Raw genomic sequence first — 18,754 nt, forward strand, 5'->3', positions numbered from 1 at the left:
CTATTACTAGAACTACCAGTCAACTATTTGCTTCCCATATTCAGCCTTTTGGAATACACAGTCCATAGTTAACATTTCAGCAAATATCCTAACAACTTTAACAGTGAACCATTGCAGAACTTTGGCAGTGAACAATAGCTTTAATTCTTTAGCAGTGAAGTGCCACCACCATGCTTTATTGTACGGATGATATTAGGCAGGTGATAAGCAATGCCTGGTTTACTTCAAACATGATGCTTAGAATTGAGGCCAAAGTTTAATCTTGGTTTAATCAGACTAGAAAATCTTGTTTCTCACAGTCTGAGAGTCCTTTAGATGCTTTTTTTGCAAACTCCAGGTGGGCCTTCATATGTCTTTTACTGTGGAGAGGCTTCTTTTTGCTGCAGTGATGGTTGACCTTCTGAAAGTTTTTTCCATCTGCACAAATGATCTTTTGAGCTTAGCTAGAATGACCATTGGGTTCTTGGTCATTTTTCTTACCATGGCCCTTCTCTGTCGATTATTTAGTTTGGTGGGGAAGCCAGCTCTAGGAAGAGCCCTGGTTGTTTCAACCTTCTTCAATTTAAGAATTATGGAGGACACTGTGCCCCTGGAAAATTTCAGTGCAGCATTTTTTGTACCATTCTCCAGATCCATGCCTCCACAAAATCATGTCTCTGAGCTCTATAGAGCAGTTGTTTCCTCCTCGTTGCTTAGTTTTTCCTCTGCTATGCATTGTTTGATGTAAGACCTTATATAGACAGGGCTGTATCTTTCCAATTCATGTCCAATCAACTGATTTTACCTCAGATGAACTCTATTCAAGGTATAGAAACATCTCATCGATGATCAGGAGAAATAGGAGGCCCCCAGAGCTAAATTTCAAGTGTTATAGCAACGGGTCTGAACACTTATGTCGATGCAAGATTTCTGTTTTTCCTTTTTAATAAATTTACAAACATTTCTAAAATTCTCTTTTCACTTTCTCATAATGGAGTACTGAGTGCAAGTTGATGCGGGACCTTGATTTATTTTATTTTATTATAGCACAAGGCCACAACATAATAAAATGTTAAAGTGAAAGGGTTTGACTCTGAAGACTTTCCGAATGCACTGTGTATACCAACTATAAAAGAACTGATAGGATCAGCTCCCATCTCCACGATCATTAGTTTCGGAGGTATCCACATATAAAAATAGGTTGTTCAAAACAATCACAAAAAAGGGGTCAACATATCACCCTAATCTATCAATAGGCCATTACCTTGCTTTAAAGGCTTCCCACACCAGGTAAGACCATTGAACACGAAACCCAGGAAAGTGTCTTCTAGGGTGATGAAATCCTCTGTGGCTTTTGTGTAACGGTGAACAAGGTAATTCGTCTTGCTCCATAGAAGGGTCTGGGAAGGCACAAAACATTATAAGGCATTGTATAAGAGAAAAGTTTGAATTTTATGAACAAAGAGGAAGACACCAGGTGTCATGTAGAGAACAGAAACTCAGCCTAGTTCCCCACAGCTCCACATCTTGTTCATTCGAGTGGAATGTTATGCTATTTTTGCTCACTGAAGGAAACCTGGTGGTCCCTATTAAAGTCAATGGGGTGCCAGAAGGGTGCCAATCAGCCATCATTTGACTGACAGTGTTTGGTTTTGTTGGTTTACTGCTATAACGAAGCAGAACAATGTAAATGTGAACAGGCCCTTAGAGATAAGGTTCAAAGCACCCATTTAATGGAGCACTAAAATGCTTAACTAAGCAGCGTCCACCTATTTGTATAAAGCCCTTAGTTATGTAGTTGATATGGTTGAAAAAAGACAAAAGTCCTTGACATTCAACCAAAGGATAGGTGGGGGGTATGACATTTAGGAAAGGGTAGTGAGAACCAGACTTCTTCACATTTTCATAAGCATTGATGTTATTTAATTAATGAATTAATTAAATTCTTCATGCAGGCACATACCATCCAAAACATACCGTACTTTGAAAGCTATTCCCACCGGTGAATTAATCAGAGCCAAATGTAATTGCAGCACAGAAAAAAAAACTACCAATGTGAACAGAAAGCTATATACAACAGACTGTCAGCCAGGGGTTACCCTAATTGGATGCTAAAACAAGCCACTGCCCGTGTTAACACGACATGAGCTTTTAACAAAAGAACATAATGAAAACAAGAATAAAAATAAAAGCAAGTTCATACCGAAACTCACTTTACAATATAATCCCCTTTTTTTTATCAAGTACGCTCTTTAATTCACAAATTTATACCAATACTTTATGAAGATGAGAAATTGCACCACATATTATAAGAACGATATAGAATGTCTTACAGGAAAGCTCAAACAATAGGCCAAAAAAAATATATATCGCACCCAGTGATTTAAAAACAAATTATTCCAAATCTCTCACATGGCTATCCAATTTAGGATTTTACCCCTGTGGGAATCATCCCTGCAAAACCTGCTCTTATGTTCACTCACCCAAAGAATTCCCACACACCTAAAAAGCTACATAAATTGCAATACAGAAGGCATTATATGTATTTAATCATGTGCAGACTATGCAATTTAGCCTACATAGGCAGTACAACCAGAAAACTGGTGCCCAGAACTGAACTGCATATTCCAGATGAGGCGGCACCACCGCTTTGTAAAGTGGTAATATTACATCCCTGCCCCGCGAGTCCATGCCTCGTTTAATACATAACAATATCCTGGTGGCCTTAGAAGCAGCTGATTGACATTGTATACTGTAATTTAATCTGCAAACTACAAGGACACCCAAATCCTTCTCTACAAGTGACTCTCCCAGTGTTACTTCCCCTAGGACAGTGGTCGGCAAAGTGCGGCTTGCGAGCCACAAGCGTCTCTTTAGACCCTTTAATACGGCTCTTTGGTGCGGGCTCCCACGCAGTGGCGTACATACAGGGGTCGCAGTTGCAATCGGGCCCGGCACTCCAGGGGCCCGGCCGCCTGTGGACCCCCCTAGCCCCTGCAGTCAGTGTTCCCTTACGTCTAAGTGGCGCGGGTGGGCGGCCGCGCAGCCATATCGCGCCGCTCAAGCTGCTTGCAAAATGTCCGTCATGCGCCTCCTGCCCCGTCTGTCTGCTCCTTCCACTTTATGAATGAAGCAGGCAGGCGGGGCAGGAGGCTCATGGCGGAGGAAGAGATGTCACGCTGCGCACAGCAGCAGAAGGGGGGGCAGCAGCGCCCTAGTTCGGCTGCCCACTGCCAGCCATGTGAGGAGTGGTCGAGTGGTGAAGAGGCCGCCGCTCAGGAGACTTGGAGCAAAATGTCCTGCAGCAGAAAGGAGCTGCCCCCGGTGTGCGCACAGCGCCGGGCACTGCACCGGCCCCGCCGCAAGTGTCCCTGCCTCCTCCCTTCCCCCCACTTTCATATTAAACTATTGGCCATCAACGCCGATAGTTTAATAATGCAGCACATGTGCAGCTAGTAATATAAACTGGCCGACCCCTTTAAGGTTGAAATTTAATCTAAGGGGTTAAAATGCACTTCACTACTTATGAGCCAACTATATTTACTTATGAATTCAAAAACTTTAATAAAAGTGTGAAATTTTTTGGGAAGGTTTTAATGTGATTGTTTTGGGGGGGGGGGGGTTAAAGGAATATGTATTTTTATTATGAACCCTATTTACAACTCTGAGGGCATCTATGAGGCACCTCATTCACTCCTAGAAGCAATGGTTCTATAGGAGATCAGTGAAGGAGCACGCTGTCCATGCGTCACACAATATGGGGGCCAGGTGCATGAGGCTTGCATATCACTTAATCTCTGCCCTCGTAGCGTTCAAAAAATGATTCAGAATCTGCAATTTATTGCTTTTAATTAACATTTTGCAACAATTGGGACAATATTCCATCTGGAAATTCATGAACTGAACCTTTTGAGTATTCGGTTTAAAGACAAATATTCATTTTTATGGGGACACTTGATTTTGGCAACCTTTTACACGTAGTAATTGGCAACAGGCGTTTAGCAGAGTTTTTGTTTTGTTTTTACTTTTTTTTACTTCAGATTTCTTTATGCCTATATTAGGCGCATTTCAGGCAAAGATAGCAGCGCCACAGCTAGCCGCGCCGCAATCTGCGACTTTACCCTGCTCACGCCAGGTCTAAAAAATTGGGCGGGGAAGGGGGCACCATTTTCTACACCTGTTTTAGGCATAAAAAAAAGGTGCTGCCTTACATTTAGAACTGGTGCTGGATGCGCCGAAGTTATGAAGAGGCCAGCGCCTATTCAAAATTTCAGCAGAACTACCGCCAGGTTTAGGGCTTTATTAAGACCGGCGTCTATCATAAAAGGCACCCAACGTCAGTAAATGCAAGCCAGAATGCTTTCTAATGTAGATAAGATATGCTCCCTACATACATATATAGATAAGATTCTATGCATCATAACCATAAATAATTACCAAAGGAGTCATAACATTAAATGCGTTTTCCTATATTCTGATGGGTCATCATTGTTTGCTCAGTGGGGGTTAGCTGGATTGGATCAGCTGCTGACCAGGCACAACACTGGGGGAGATTTATCAAACTGGTGTAAAGTAGAACTGGCTTAGTTGCCCATAGCGACCAATCAGATTCCACCTTTTATTTTTCACAGCTCCTTTTGAAAATGAAAGGCAGATTCTGATTGGTTGCTATGGGCAAGTAATCCAGTTCTACTTTACACCAGTTTGATAAATATCCCTCACTGTGTCCATGAGTACAATAAAAAATTATGTGCGTTTAACAGGCAGTTGGTGTGGACCCACTAGGCCAACTAACCAGTTTGACTTTGGGCTAAACTTAAAGGCATTGTCCTGTCAGTTCCCTGGTATTCATCCTTTAAACCCTATACAGGGATCGGGACTTCGCCGCAGTGTACCAGCCAGGCCGCCACCTCCTGGAGTAGCTGGCTGCTGACCCACAGAGATCAGAGACACCAGTGCGAAGCACCAAGGACAAAAAGCGTAGTCCGAACACAGTCCAAAGTCTGGAAAGGCTGTCTACTTGTGTAATCCAGGTCACAGTTCCACGGTCGGGACAGGCGGCAAGGAGCAGAATCGTTAGACAGGCAAGGTACGCTACAGGGGTAGTCAGACAAAAGATCCCACCTTCACTGGTTACTAGAGACTAGACAACCTCAAAGCTCAGACGATGAGGTGGCACCACAGTCCAGCTAATAGGGAGACTGATCAGCAACTTAGCCAGTGTTAGCCCAGTGGTCCATGCCTACCAGTGGGCATGGGCACCCTCTTTCCCTCCTGCTTCCATGCGCCATGCTGACAAGCGCGGGCAGCAGGTAGCTCAACTGTTGCATCTGTGCTCCAGTCCATGCCAGAGTTTACTTCCTGCTGGAGACCTGTTTGTTAGGGCTTGTATGGGTGTGTCTCTCCTCACTTGTGAGGCATCATGTACACGCCCTCTGTCTCACCAGCCTATGGCTGGATTGCAGGAGGTATTTAAAGGCGCTTCCTACCACAGGAAGATGCCTGAGCAACTCATGGTCACTAGCTTGTTTAGTTCCAAGTGTGAAGGTGTTTTTGTAGTTCTTTGCTGTGTACTGGACCCTGCTTTGGAATTATCATATTTTGCTTGTTTGCCGCCTGCCCTTGACCTTGGACTTCGTTTACGGACCTTGCTTGATTGCTGCTTGCCCTGACCTCGGACTTCCTGACCACGCATGTCCTTTCCCATCGGTGCTTGCACCGGTATCTCTGACCCCTGGTCAGCTGCCACTGACTCGGGGACTGCTCTCAAATGGCACCTGGCAACTACCCTAACGGCCCAAGCCTATCCTCACCATCAGAGGCTCTAGTGAAGACCAGGTAGTTGATTAGTCACGCCCCTCCAGAGTATAGCCAGTCAGTGGCGCAGTGGATCCACACCCGCTTGCATACCAGCCAGCACCTGGACAGGGGCAGGAGGAAAGCATTGACTCTTGCAGTGCTGAAGGAAAGTTGACAACACTAGTCCCAATTCACACAGGGATAGCAGAGAGACGTCCACGCCTGCCCAGAATAGCAAGACAGCTGCGGGCATGGATCGACAGCGTGACAGCATGTTCATGCATTAGTGGTCTAAAAGTCTCTAATCTTAATAAATTATTTTTGCACCAAATCTATAATAGGAAGTTGGATTTTGTCACCTTGTTACATGGTATGATCTGTGCACCCATAACTGCTAGACGCTTGTAGTCTTCTAGAGTGATATTACATGGATCCTTTCTCTGTACTGCATCAGATAGTTCTTGCCATATTCCAGAGCAGTCTTTACCCCTTTATGGGAAAAATAAGCAGACGAGTGTAAGTACACAGTAGAAATACCAATATATATGTGCAATAACAGCGGTCCGCTAGAGTCCCTTTAAGATGAGATAAGTGTTTTGTGACGTCAGTTGCAATGAAGTAACAACGGGACGGAGTCCCTTTAAGAAATGGTGTTGGTACCCAGGTGTAGGAATGGCTGAGTGATATAGGGTGGCCTAAAATGTCCCTTAATGTTTTGTGCACGTGTCACGGTGCTCCTACCTGGATATGCTGGAACCCCAGGTGTTGGCTCTGAAGCAGACAAATAGGGTGAACAATTGAGGGATTTGTAGAAATATATGAGTCCAGACCTTGTGATGAAGTTCAATGGCAGCTTTACTTTCATAAACATTTCTCCAAACGGTTTACAGACTTTATATTGGTTCCAGCAGGCTTTAGCATTAACTCTGGCAGGCAAACAATATCAACTCTGCTACATCAGTTTCTCTTTGGCTCTGCTGTACTAACAGACTTAAATGGAATCTCTGCTTCTGCAGAATGCTACAACTTCTCTCTATAGTCTGACTCTGGATTATGCCAGGGAATAGGTTAGAATCCTGGCAGCTCCTACATGGAGTCTCAACCAGAACACACCAGAACCTCCTTCTGGTAGCAACCAGGACTGGCCCACTTCTGACCAAGAAAGGAGGGGAGAATGGAATGGTGAGTTCCATTCTTTCTAAGTGTAGCTCTGCCATAGTTGCTGCCACCTGTTGGTGAACCAGGCACATTACATGAACAACTACATAACATTATTATAAATGCACAGTGTCTAGGGACCTGGAAATAAATGCACAAGATAACATTATATTAGCATTCACAGATAGAAGCAGGGCGTAGAAGTGTGGTAATGCCACTCGGGGGCGTTACATATGCAAATATACAATATGATTGTCACAAGCCTTCAACGTCTCTAATAATAGAACGATTATGCTTTTGTGGTGTTTACATGTCAATTTTATTTTGCACAGTCTCTAAGGCAACATTATCTATGAAGCTTTAGTTCACCATATGAGGGCCAAACCCATATCCTTATATATTTTGATATCACATTTGCTCTCTATAGGAACATCTTATATTAGAGTAGGGCAGTATTGAGTTGCCATCATTACCCTATGAGGCTTGCTGTTAATCAGGGACAATTTTAGGGGAATATTGCGTAAGGCGCCTGAAGACTAGATTCAGATGCAACCTGGGAGAAGAATATGTAAACCTTCAGAGAGAGGTGGTACTTGGGACAGCCCAATGTTTCATTGCCATTGCTAGGGTCTCTTCACATTCAACTGTATTATTTCCTGAGGATACAGGTAAATACTGTTTCGGAGCAGGGGAGGCGATGTCCCCTTGCCCTCACCGTTTTTAGATGGTAAAAGTCCCAGTCCTGTTGCACTTAAATTAAAAGGTCAGTTATTGTGTTGCTCAGAGAGACGCTGGACTGGAGAACCAGTTTAAATGGTAACGTAAAGGTGAGCTATGGCCTCCTCTGAGTATGTAAAAGTTTAAAAAAACTCCATTATTGAAAAATAGTTCCTGGAGGAAGACAAGTGCAAAACAATACAGGCAATGCACTGAGCTGGCTTCTCTAGTCTCCCTTCCGTTAGCAGAATGTTCTGTGCGCAGTAAAAGCTTGGGCTAGCTGTCTCTCTCATTCTTAAAAGGCTGGTAGCCTGGACAAAGCGATAATGGTACAGGGTCTGTAGATAAGTCGTTTGGTTGGCTCCCTGGTCAAAAGTCAGGTGACCCAGGGTCTGTGGCAGAATCTCTCCTACTAAACACTGGTCCCTATCTGCGGACTAGGGGGCGCTGACTGTTCTACTTTTATACAGTTTCTAACTGATCTAACCTTCTAGTGAGCGGGGTGTAGCTGGGAAAGTTCAGCGTAACAGAAACAATGTTGCAGTTCACAGCTGCCATAAACTCCTTTTGGGTCTCAATACAAGTCAATGGGAATGACTAAGCAGTTTTCAGTCATCTGACAGAGCTCAACCAGACATTGAAAAGTTTACTGTGTTTTGCTTTTCCCTCCAAAACTCAGCTATGCACATTCCCATATGGATGGGAATTCCTAAAGTCTCTCAGTATTAGGTGGATGTGCATTAACCCCTTCCACAATTCAGTGCAAATTCAGTATAATAACAGTGAAAATGAACGGGATTTATCATATAAAATGCAATTCGACTGTATGAAATAGTATAAGTGCAAATAACAGCATACATTTCAGTACAAGTTAACCCTTCAAAGTGAACTAAAGTAGAGAATTGATGGCTTTGCATAGCAGCAATAGAGGCAAATGTCCGCAAACATCCAGACTCCAAAGTACCCTTGCTCCAGGGCACTACAGTTTATCTTCACATACTGTGTTGATGCTAAAGCTCACCTTTATATTTACAGTCCACTAAGCCTGAAACGTATAAGAGGGCGGCACAGGAGCGCGTGATGATGTAATCATCGTTGTGTGCAGCTTAGCCGGGTTGCAAGCAGCTCAGGATGCAGGCCAGAAGTGACCTGTGTCTGCACTGTATCTTAGGCAGCGGTGTGGAACCGGAGTGGGATATATATATATATATATATATATTTTCCTTTGGCACCTTGGGGCAGCATACTATTGTGCTACTATGAGGAGGACATTGTTATTAATTGGGGGACACTATGAGGGCATTGGCACTACTGGCGGCACTATAAGGGGCCATTTTCTTCTTCTTAAGCATACAGTAATATGGAGACTTTAAAACTACAGGGAGCACTATGGTGGGCTTTATTACTTCTAGGGGGCATTAGTACTACTAGGGGCACTATAAGGAGGCATATTTACTATTAGGCCACACTATGGGGGCTTTAATACTACTGGGACATTATGGTGGGCTATATTACTACTGGGGCCCCATAGGCAGGCATTATTACTTCTGGAGTAGCTACTGTATGTGATCATTATTACTACTGGGGTGCATTATTATGGGCTTTATCACTACTAAGGGAATTTTGGGGAATATTATTATTACTTTTAGGGTACATTATTGCGCTCGGGGAACTGTTACTACTAAGGGCACTCTGAGTGGGAATTATTACAATTGGTTAGACTTTTGGGAGCCCTATTACTGTGAGCTCAGTGGCACAGTATAAGCTTAGCACAATTATTTTTGGGGGATACTATGTTTACAGCACCATTACTGTCAGGGGCACTATTTCCTGGGAACAATTATTTTTAAAAGCACTGTATGGCAGTAATTAAAAGACATGGCTGAAATAAGTCATTATGGTGGTCTGGTCCGAATGGAGAAGATGAGGAAAGAAAACATTAGAGGAGACATCACTGAATGTAATAGGCTATATTCTCCTGTATGTTTGGTAGTGCAGTATGTAACTTATAAAGTTAGTCATCTATCATGGTTCCTTATGTGGTGTCTGTTATTTTGATTAGCACTGCATGCTGCGTTATTCTGTCCAACCTAAAGAAACTGATAACAGAGGATTAGAACAGAACCTATGACAGCAGCATGAGAAGAGCTTTATTTTGTCAACATTTATCACTGTTCACTTTCGAGGGGGTACTCAGTTCAAACTTCTTGCGGCTAGGGGGTACCTTGTGTTAAACGTTTAAGAAACACTGCTCTAGACAACCAGGGACTTTATCCTTTCACTACTAAAGAACCTGCACCAAGATATAAATTTGTCCCCTATCCACAACATAGGGGATAAGCATCTGATTGGTTGGTTGTCCAATAGCTGGGACCCCTACCAATCACAAGTTGGGGGGTGTCCCAAGTTTTCTGAGTGAGTGGAGTAGTAGTTGAACATGCTGCTCCATGCATTTTCTATGGAACCACTGGAGGTAGCCAAGCACTGTACTAGGCTATCTTCAGCAAATTAAGAGGATGGACTCTCACAGATAAGACTCTTATGCCCTATCCTGTGGATAGGAGACAAGCATTTATCTTAGTACAAACCCTTTATATCCATACTTTTAATTCAAATGAGCAGTTAAGTGCCCAAGTCTCTTTGTGCCCCCCTGCTTCTCATGCTTTCTCTGCCAGCCCTACCCTTTCCTTCTTGATGGACAGGTGAGATGACTGTTAATGTACAGATCTTTAGTGGAGATTTCATTACATGAAGAATATTTTTGTCTATGGAGAATACCTATATACGCTCTAAATTATATCCTTGAGGGCTACAAGCAACATTGATTGTAGTCTATATAATGATCTGTGAGCCTTTTCAGATCAGTGTGTAAAAGGCAGGGGCATAACTAGAGTCCTGTGGGACCCAGGGCAAAGTTTGGAAGAGGACCACCTTTAATTCCTCGAATGTGCAGGCCTTAGGGGTGTTTTCAGGCTATAGAAAAATAAACACTATAGTAATAGTAATCTCTTGTTCACTCTATTAAAAAAAAAAGTCAATTAAAATAATAAACAAAATGAAACATGAACACGCAATGTAAACTGTGCCTGTTACAAACATATATATACAATGGTATCTGTGGATGAATGGACTCTAGAACCAAGTGGGCTACTAGAATTGGAAGTGGATGAGTCTAGTAAAGTTTGGCCCCTTGATGGAGACGCGTCTTCTCCCTTGTTGAGGAAGGGTTGAAGATGTATGCATATATGTCCATGCGTGCATGCAAACACGTGCATGCATGTATGATATATATGCATACGTTGAATGCCATATCACGTGATGAGGTGCGCAGATGTACCCAGCATCTGCGCACATATGCCCGTAGTGGCCCACAGGGGCTCATGGTGGCCCCTGTGGGAAATATGTGCCCCTTTATAGGTCCCTTGTGCCCCCTTTTATATATTTGTGCCCCCTTAGAATGCATAACTGTGCCCCCTTCTATGCCTCCTTATAATATATATTGTATCCTCTGATATATATCTATTCCCCCCCCCTCCCTATACCTGAAACCAGGTGCATCGGTGTGAATGTGCCCCAAGCATTCGCACAGATGTAATCTGGTTGATTGCATCAGAATGACCGGACTAAGGTCCGGTCATCCTGATAACTACAAAGGACTCAGATTCAACAGAATCTGAGTCCTTTGTTCTAATTATCTCCAGCGCTGCTGGAGATAATTATGCATGATAGAAGGAAGGGAGAAGCCTCCCCTCCTTCTATTATGCGCATTCCGGCAGCGAAATTAACATCACGCTGGCCGGAATGCAGAGTGCTACAGGCGGAATATCAAAGGCTTCTCCCGCCTGTTGGCATGTAGCGCGGCCCCGATGCGCTCATTCAGGAGACGCACGGGCCGGCGCAGTGACGTCATCTCACTGCGCCGGACCACGTGTCTCCGATGGTGGCGCACGCCACCCTGTGGGCGGTGCGGCAGTGCGGGCCGCCGGACATAAATATCCGGCGGCCCCAGCACTAGGGAGAGTAGCCGAGCCGCCTCCCACCTGAAGAGGATCAACTCCTGGACAATGAGCAACCCCTAGACGAACGAGCAACTAAGCGCTAAGTATCATCCCCTATTAACCCTTATACCACCAACGACTTCTCCCCTTTACATACCCTTATATTAACCCTCACCACCCCTGAGCCCATATCACTATCTCACCAATGATTAGCCCTCCCCCTGGTTAACCCCTGCATACCCATATCTCTATTCCCCTGGCTCCCCTGATTAACCCCTGCATACCCATACCCCTACTACCTTTCCCCTTGATTAACCCTCACCTACCCTGCCCCACCAACGACCTATAACACACCCCCTCACTGTACACTTGCAGGGTATTAACCCCTGCATTGCTGTACAGCCCTGTTAACCCTTACCTACCCTGTCCCACCAATGATACCCCCTCTCTGTACACTTGCAGGGTATTAACCCTTGCAGTGCTGTGCAGCCCTCCACACCCCCACTGTACCTCACCCCTATTACATTACTGTATTTGTGTCTGTGGCCTGCATACACCCCTGCAGTGCCACCGTTAACCCTCGTCGTACCCCTTAGGGACAGTTAGAACCAGGTGGGTGGGCTGCTAATATTTATGTGTGAGTGTATTGTATAGTTAGTTTGTGGTTGGAATTTGGGAACCGTGTAGTGTAGTTTAATGCTGTATCGTTAGTGTATTGCGTGCCTAGTGTATTAATAAATACTGTTTATAACTATCTGTGTTATGTGTGGTTATTAGCGATAGTTTAATAAGGCGCATGCAGCTAGCTTAGTGATTAGCGTAAAGTATAGTGAAAATATTGTACTGTAATATAAAGGTGTAAATAGGCGGGGTCATCAATAGACGGCTCCTCCTATTTATGAATATTAATTATCGATATTTGCATAAATATTGGTGATTAATATTCCCCCTTTACATCCCTGATGGCTACTGACCAGCGCTTTGTCTTAAGTAGTATAGTCAGGTGCCATGCTGTTTGTCCCTTTGATAGCTCATTGATAGCCGGCGTGCAGTGATGGGAAGGACGGCACAAAATCCCTTGGGGCACTCTCTATTTGTCCAGGGATCCCCAGCCAGATGGTAGTTGAGGTGCTCTTGGTGGTGTGGGTGCTTAGGGTGCCTTGGTGGCAGGGTCTCTTGTCTTCGTGACGCCAGCACCGTAAGGTGCATTGAGAGACGATGTAGAATAAGGAGAGAGTCAAGAGTTGAACCAACAAGAACTTTACTTGAAATATTTGCCTTGAGGTAGATAGCATTCACGCAGATAATGCCTTGGTACATAAAATGAAGGCAAGCTGCAACTCCAAACAGCAGGCACAGTGAGACAGTGGTATGCAGGTTCCTATTCAATCTGAGAGAGAGGGTGATACTTTCCTTGGTTCTGGTCTCGCTCTAATAACTCAGCCTTTTGGGTACTTGGATCTTTTGAATTAGAATTTGGCAACCAACAGGGTGGTCTCCCTAGTGGCAGGCCTAAGACTTCTGCTCCATTATTTGCACAGGTTGCTGCAATACAATAAGTCCACTTCGTTTCTTGCTTCAGGACAGAGGCACTACAAAAAGGAATCCAGTAATCCTTGGGCTTGGTTTCCTATCTGTCTTGCCCTTTCTGGGGATTGCCTAGGGTCACACAACATAAGTTACATGCTCTCCTCTCCTAACCTCCTCCTAACTACTTTCCTGTGCCTGACTTCGACTATATGTATGAAGGGACAGCTTCACCTAGTGGTGGCAGTGTGTAAGTGCAGTTACCAGCCTGTTGTGAGTAGTTTGTAGCTATTACAGAGGAAATATACACTGGCATAAGTGTCACGGTGGGGAGGGGGGGAAAACTCCCCACCGTATAAAGAGGGCAGAATAGAGGAAGCAACTAGGCCTGGACACTAGGAAAAGGGAGCAGGTCACCTCCTAAAGCATCCCTGATCCTGGCCCTAACTCCTAACTGCATGAGCAGACCCAGATAGTAGGTGGGCTCATACTCCGGAACCTCGGACCCTGAGAAGCCCTGAACAACCCTACGGTAAGGAAAGGGCTGAGATGACCGGTTCATCCCACACACGGATGAACCGGAGCATCCACTGGCCTAGCTATAATGAAACCAGCAAATATACAGCAACTGGATCGGCAGATAAGCACACAAAACTAAACACTTACCTGCCGCAGCCACATCAACTAGAATCCGTGCATGGGTACTGGTGTCCAAACATACAAATAGGACACAGTACAAACAACTACACACACACACAAGAATCCAGCATACCAGTAACTGCCTGAACCCCCATGTAGCAGGCATGGCAGCCACAGACAGAACTGAATACAGACTAGTAGTTCCCCCTCCAAGGAACCCTGAGAACCCCTTACGGAGGAACAGACACATACCGGGTAAAATGTCTAGCAGACATGCTGGACAACAAACACCAGACAGCCCAGACATGGTACACCAAACTAGACATACAACTCTCCCACACCAAACAAATAAGGGAAGGAAGGGAAAGAAGGGGATGACATTGATGACAAAGAAGGTGGACCTCTCACTAGGCAGATGGTATAATGCTGGATAGTAGTGGAGCTCCAGCACACACCAAGGCTGGAGGACAACTAAAATCCAGCCAACAGGCCACAGGCAATATACACCTAGTGGCCACACTCAGCCAGGTAATTAACCCTTCTAGCACCAGACAGGGAGCAACCAAGACATGAGGGGCAGAGCACATATATGCTGAACACCAACAGGTTGCCCCTGGCAACCAGCATGCATGGCAAGATATCACAGCACACAACACCGAGGCCGTTGCCGTCAATAAGATGACATACACAAAATGTCACGATGGGGAGTGGGGGAAACCCCCCACCGTGCGGTGTCAAAGGGTAAAGGGGATCAGCCTGGCTAAAAGGAGTGATAAGGGAGCAGGTCACCTCCTACCGCGTCCCTAATCCTCTCCCTTACTCCTCACCATATGAGCGGACCCCGATGGTGGGACGGCTCATACACTGGATACCTAATATCCTGAGTCGCCCTGGAAATTCCTCACTTAGGAGCAGGGGAGAGACGATCTGTTCATCCACAACACGGAGGAACAGGAGTCTCTAACTAAGGCGAGGCTGCAAGGAGGGGAAACATACAGCTAAAGGAGATGGCAGGTAAGTGAAACCAGTAACACACTTACCTGTCACAGACACACTGACTGGAACCCGTGCACAAGTGCTAGTGTCCACACCAACATTAAAGGGCACAGCACACACCACAAACCACACAGGAACCCAGGACACTATAGCTGCAATAACTTGAGACAGGGGAATGTCTAGTAAACATGACACCAAACACAACCAGACATGTAACACCAAACTAGACATTCAAACACCCTGCACATAACCCACTCCATACAAATAATGACAGGAAGGGAAGGAGACACCGGGATGACATAGAACATCTCTGACCACAAGGGTGGCCCTCACTGGACAGATGGAACAAGCCAGGAACCGTGAACCACCAGCATACACCATGGCTGGAGGAACCCAGAGCTTCAGGCATCCAGCAGAGGCTAAAAAGCCCAAGCAGCCACACCCACACACACATAAAAGCAGTGTTCACAAAACACTAGGAAGGGAGTTAACCCTTCCAACACCAGACAGGAAGGAAGCCACTTAAAGGGGAAGTGCACACACAAGCAAACTAATCCACATGTTACCACCGGCAACAGCATGCGTGGCAACCATGTCCCGGCAATCACCCAGAAGGCCGAGACACTGTCACCACATGCTCTCACAGCAACACGTTGCCGTGGGCAACCGCAAGTGTGGCAATAGTGTCACAGCGCAAACCAAAGGCGGTGACACAAAAGTTTGAAATGTCCCCTGCATACCCCTCTACTTTAAGCTAAGCCGCCCTCGGCGTTTGACTTGCTGGATGCTGTTGATCTCTACGCCGTCACCTGAAAAATATAAAACATGCGCCGCACACCTATAAACCTCTTAATTCAACATTGCATAATAATATTAAGTTACTTCAATAGGCTCAAATAAGCAAAAGAGTTTGCTTGACAATACACATTATTAAAATATCACATATACACATTTTTCCTGGATCTCATGGCGCAAAAAGGACATTGGGCATCGTGACTTCTTTGCTTGACGGTGACAAAAATGGGCGTAGCTATTTATCATGAGGGTAAAATAGTCCATGGCAAAGGGGTATAAATATTTGTAATCCTATAAGCAATTAAAGTGCAAAGTCTCTGACTTGTAAAATACGTCTGTTGCATAGGATAAAACACAGAATATGTCCTTCTGGGCACATGACTTAAAACATTGCATAACGTGATTTTGTAAAGCCTTAGAAAACCTGAGAAGGGGGTGCAGTGTCCCACATATGTGTGTAAATGGGACACTTTAAACATCTGAATTGCAATGTATAGTATTTCCTATTATCTGGCTGGTAGAGTTGAGCAAACACCTGGATGTTCGGGTTCGAGAAGTTCGGCCGAACTTCCCGGAAATGTTCGGGTTCGGGATCCGAACCCGACCCGAACTTCGTCCCGAACCCGAACCCCATTGAAGTCAATGGGGACCCGAACTTTTGGGCACTAAAAAGGCTGTAAAACAGCCCAGGAAAGAGCTAGAGGGCTGCAAAAGGCAGCAACATGTAGGTAAATCCCCTGCAAACAAATGTGGATAGGGAAATGAATTAAAATAAAAATAAAAAAAATAAAAATTAACCAATATCAATTGGACAGAGGTCCCATAGCAGAGAATCTGGCTTCACATCAGCAGAGAATCAGTCTCTTCATGCCATAGCAAAGAATCTGGCTTCATGTCAGCAGAGAATCAGTCTCTTCATGCCATAGCCGAGAATCTGGCTTCATGTCAGCACAGAATCAGTCTTCATGTCATAGCAGAGAATCAGGCTTCACGTCACCCACCACTGGAATCAGGCTTCACGTCACCCACCACTGGAACAGGCCACTGTCACACATTTAGGCCCCGGCACCCAGACAGAGGAGAGAGGTCCCGTAACAGAGAATCTGGCCTTATGTCAGCACAGAATCAGTCTTCATGTCATAGCAGAGAATCAGGCTTCACGTCACCCACCACTGGAACAGGCCACTGTCACATTTTTAGGCCCCGGCACCCAGACAGAGGAGAGAGGTCCCGTAACAGAGAATCTGGCCTTATGTCAGCACAGAATCAGTCTTCATGTCATAGCAGAGAATCAGGCTTCACGTCACCCACCACTGGAACAGGCCACTGTCACACATTTAGGCCCCGGCACCCAGACAGAGGAGAGAGGTCCCGTAACAGAGAATCTGGCCTTATGTCAGCGCAGAATCAGTCTTCATGTCATAGCAGAGATTCAGGCCTTACCATCCTTAGAACGGCATTGGGCCCCACCAAATATCCCTGTAAATTCTGGAGGCTACTGGGACCTGAGGTAGTTGGTACACTAGGACGTGTGGCTGTGGCAGAACGGCCACGTCCTCTCCCAGCACCAGAGGGTCCACTAACACCACCACGACCATGTCCACGTCCGCGTCCCTTACTAGTTGTTTCCCTCATTGTTACCGTTCACCACAATAAGAAAAATATTATTCGGGCCAATGTATTGAATTAAAATTCAGGCCTTTTTTTACAGACACCTAACACTGTCTGGCTATCTATTTAGGTACCGTATTACACTAATACAGGCACACAAGTAATGACAGATTTGGTTGAATATAAATGTGAGGCCTATTTGGGAATAGTTTTTCAACCCAGAACAAAAACCGTGCTTTTACGGTCACTACAAATAATTTGACCAGCTTAAACAGTACAGATTTGGTTGAATATAAATGTGAGGCCTATTTTTTACGCGCTGTGTGACAGATATACCTTTAATCACAGAACTAGACTTGTATCTGCACGGTAGCGTGTGTGTTAAGTTTTTCAGAATGACACTATCAGCACCTTGAATCTAAGATATCCTTTTTGGGATAGATTTAAAGTAGGCCTGATATAGCAGAAACTACTTATTTATGAGAATGGCAAATTTGGGAATAGTTTTTCAACCCAGAACAAAAACTGTGCTTTTACGGTCACTAAATATAACTTGACCAGCTAAAACAGTACAGATTTGGTTGAATATAAATGTGAGGCCTATTTTTTACGCGCTGTGTGACAGATATACCTTTAATCACAGAATTAGACTTGTATCTGCACTGTAGCGTGTGTGTTAAGTTTTTCAGAATGACACTATCAGCACCTTGAATCTAAGATATCCTTTTTGGGATAGATTTAAAGTAGGCCTGATATAGCAGAAACTACTTATTTATGAGAATGGCAAATTTGGAAATAGTTTTTCAACCCAAAACAAAAACTGTGCTTTTACGGTCACTACAAATAATTTGAACAGCTAAAACAGTACAGATTTGGTTGAATATAAATGTCAGGCCTATTTTTTAGGCGCTGGGTGACAGGCTCAACTTGCCCCTGATGTAGTATATGGCCAAAAAATAACCACACTATTGATGGTTAAATGCACTTGGGTGACACAGGCTCAGCCTGCACCTGATGTAGTATATGGCCAAAAAATAACCACACTGTTGATGGTTAAATGCACTTGGGTGACACAGGCTCAGCCTGCACCTGATGTAGTATATGGCCAAAAAATAACCACACTGTTGATGGTTAAATGCACTTGGGTGACACAGGCTCAGCCTGCAACTGATGTAGTATATGGCCAAAAAATATCCACACTGTTGATGGTTAAATGCACTTGGGTGACACAGGCTCAGCCTGCACCTGATGTAGGATATAGCACAAAATAACCACACTATTGATGGTTAAATGCACTTGGTGATAGCTTGTGCTGGCGCACCACAAGCCACAAAATGGCCGCCGATCACCCCAGAAAAAAGTGATATAAAAACGCTCTGGGCAGCCTAAAAAAAGTGAGCAATTGAATATCAGCACTTCAATGATCCACAGCTGGAGATCGATCACTGAATTAAGTCTTTTGGAGGAGTTAATCTGCCTAATCTCGCCCTAACGTCGCAGCAGCAACCTCTCCCTATGCTTGAATCAGCAGAGTG

At 44.7% G+C, this 18,754-nt stretch overlaps 1 protein-coding gene across 1 annotated transcript in view; it reads right to left on the bottom strand.

Annotated features, from left to right (window-relative positions):
* LOC120990331 (ADP-ribosyl cyclase/cyclic ADP-ribose hydrolase 1-like) overlaps window positions 1-18,754 on the bottom strand; it is an 82,883-nt gene that overhangs the window by 29,920 nt on the left and 34,209 nt on the right. The window contains exons 2-3 of the mRNA XM_040419079.1: window positions 6,138-6,267; window positions 1,244-1,379 (exon numbers count right to left, since the gene is read on the bottom strand). Coding sequence (XP_040275013.1) covers window positions 1,244-1,379; window positions 6,138-6,267 — 266 coding nt within the window. The remainder of the gene's footprint in view (window positions 1-1,243; window positions 1,380-6,137; window positions 6,268-18,754) is intronic.

Source organism: Bufo bufo, chromosome 2 (assembly GCF_905171765.1).
Source record: "Bufo bufo chromosome 2, aBufBuf1.1, whole genome shotgun sequence".
Lineage (NCBI taxonomy): Eukaryota > Metazoa > Chordata > Amphibia > Anura > Bufonidae > Bufo > Bufo bufo.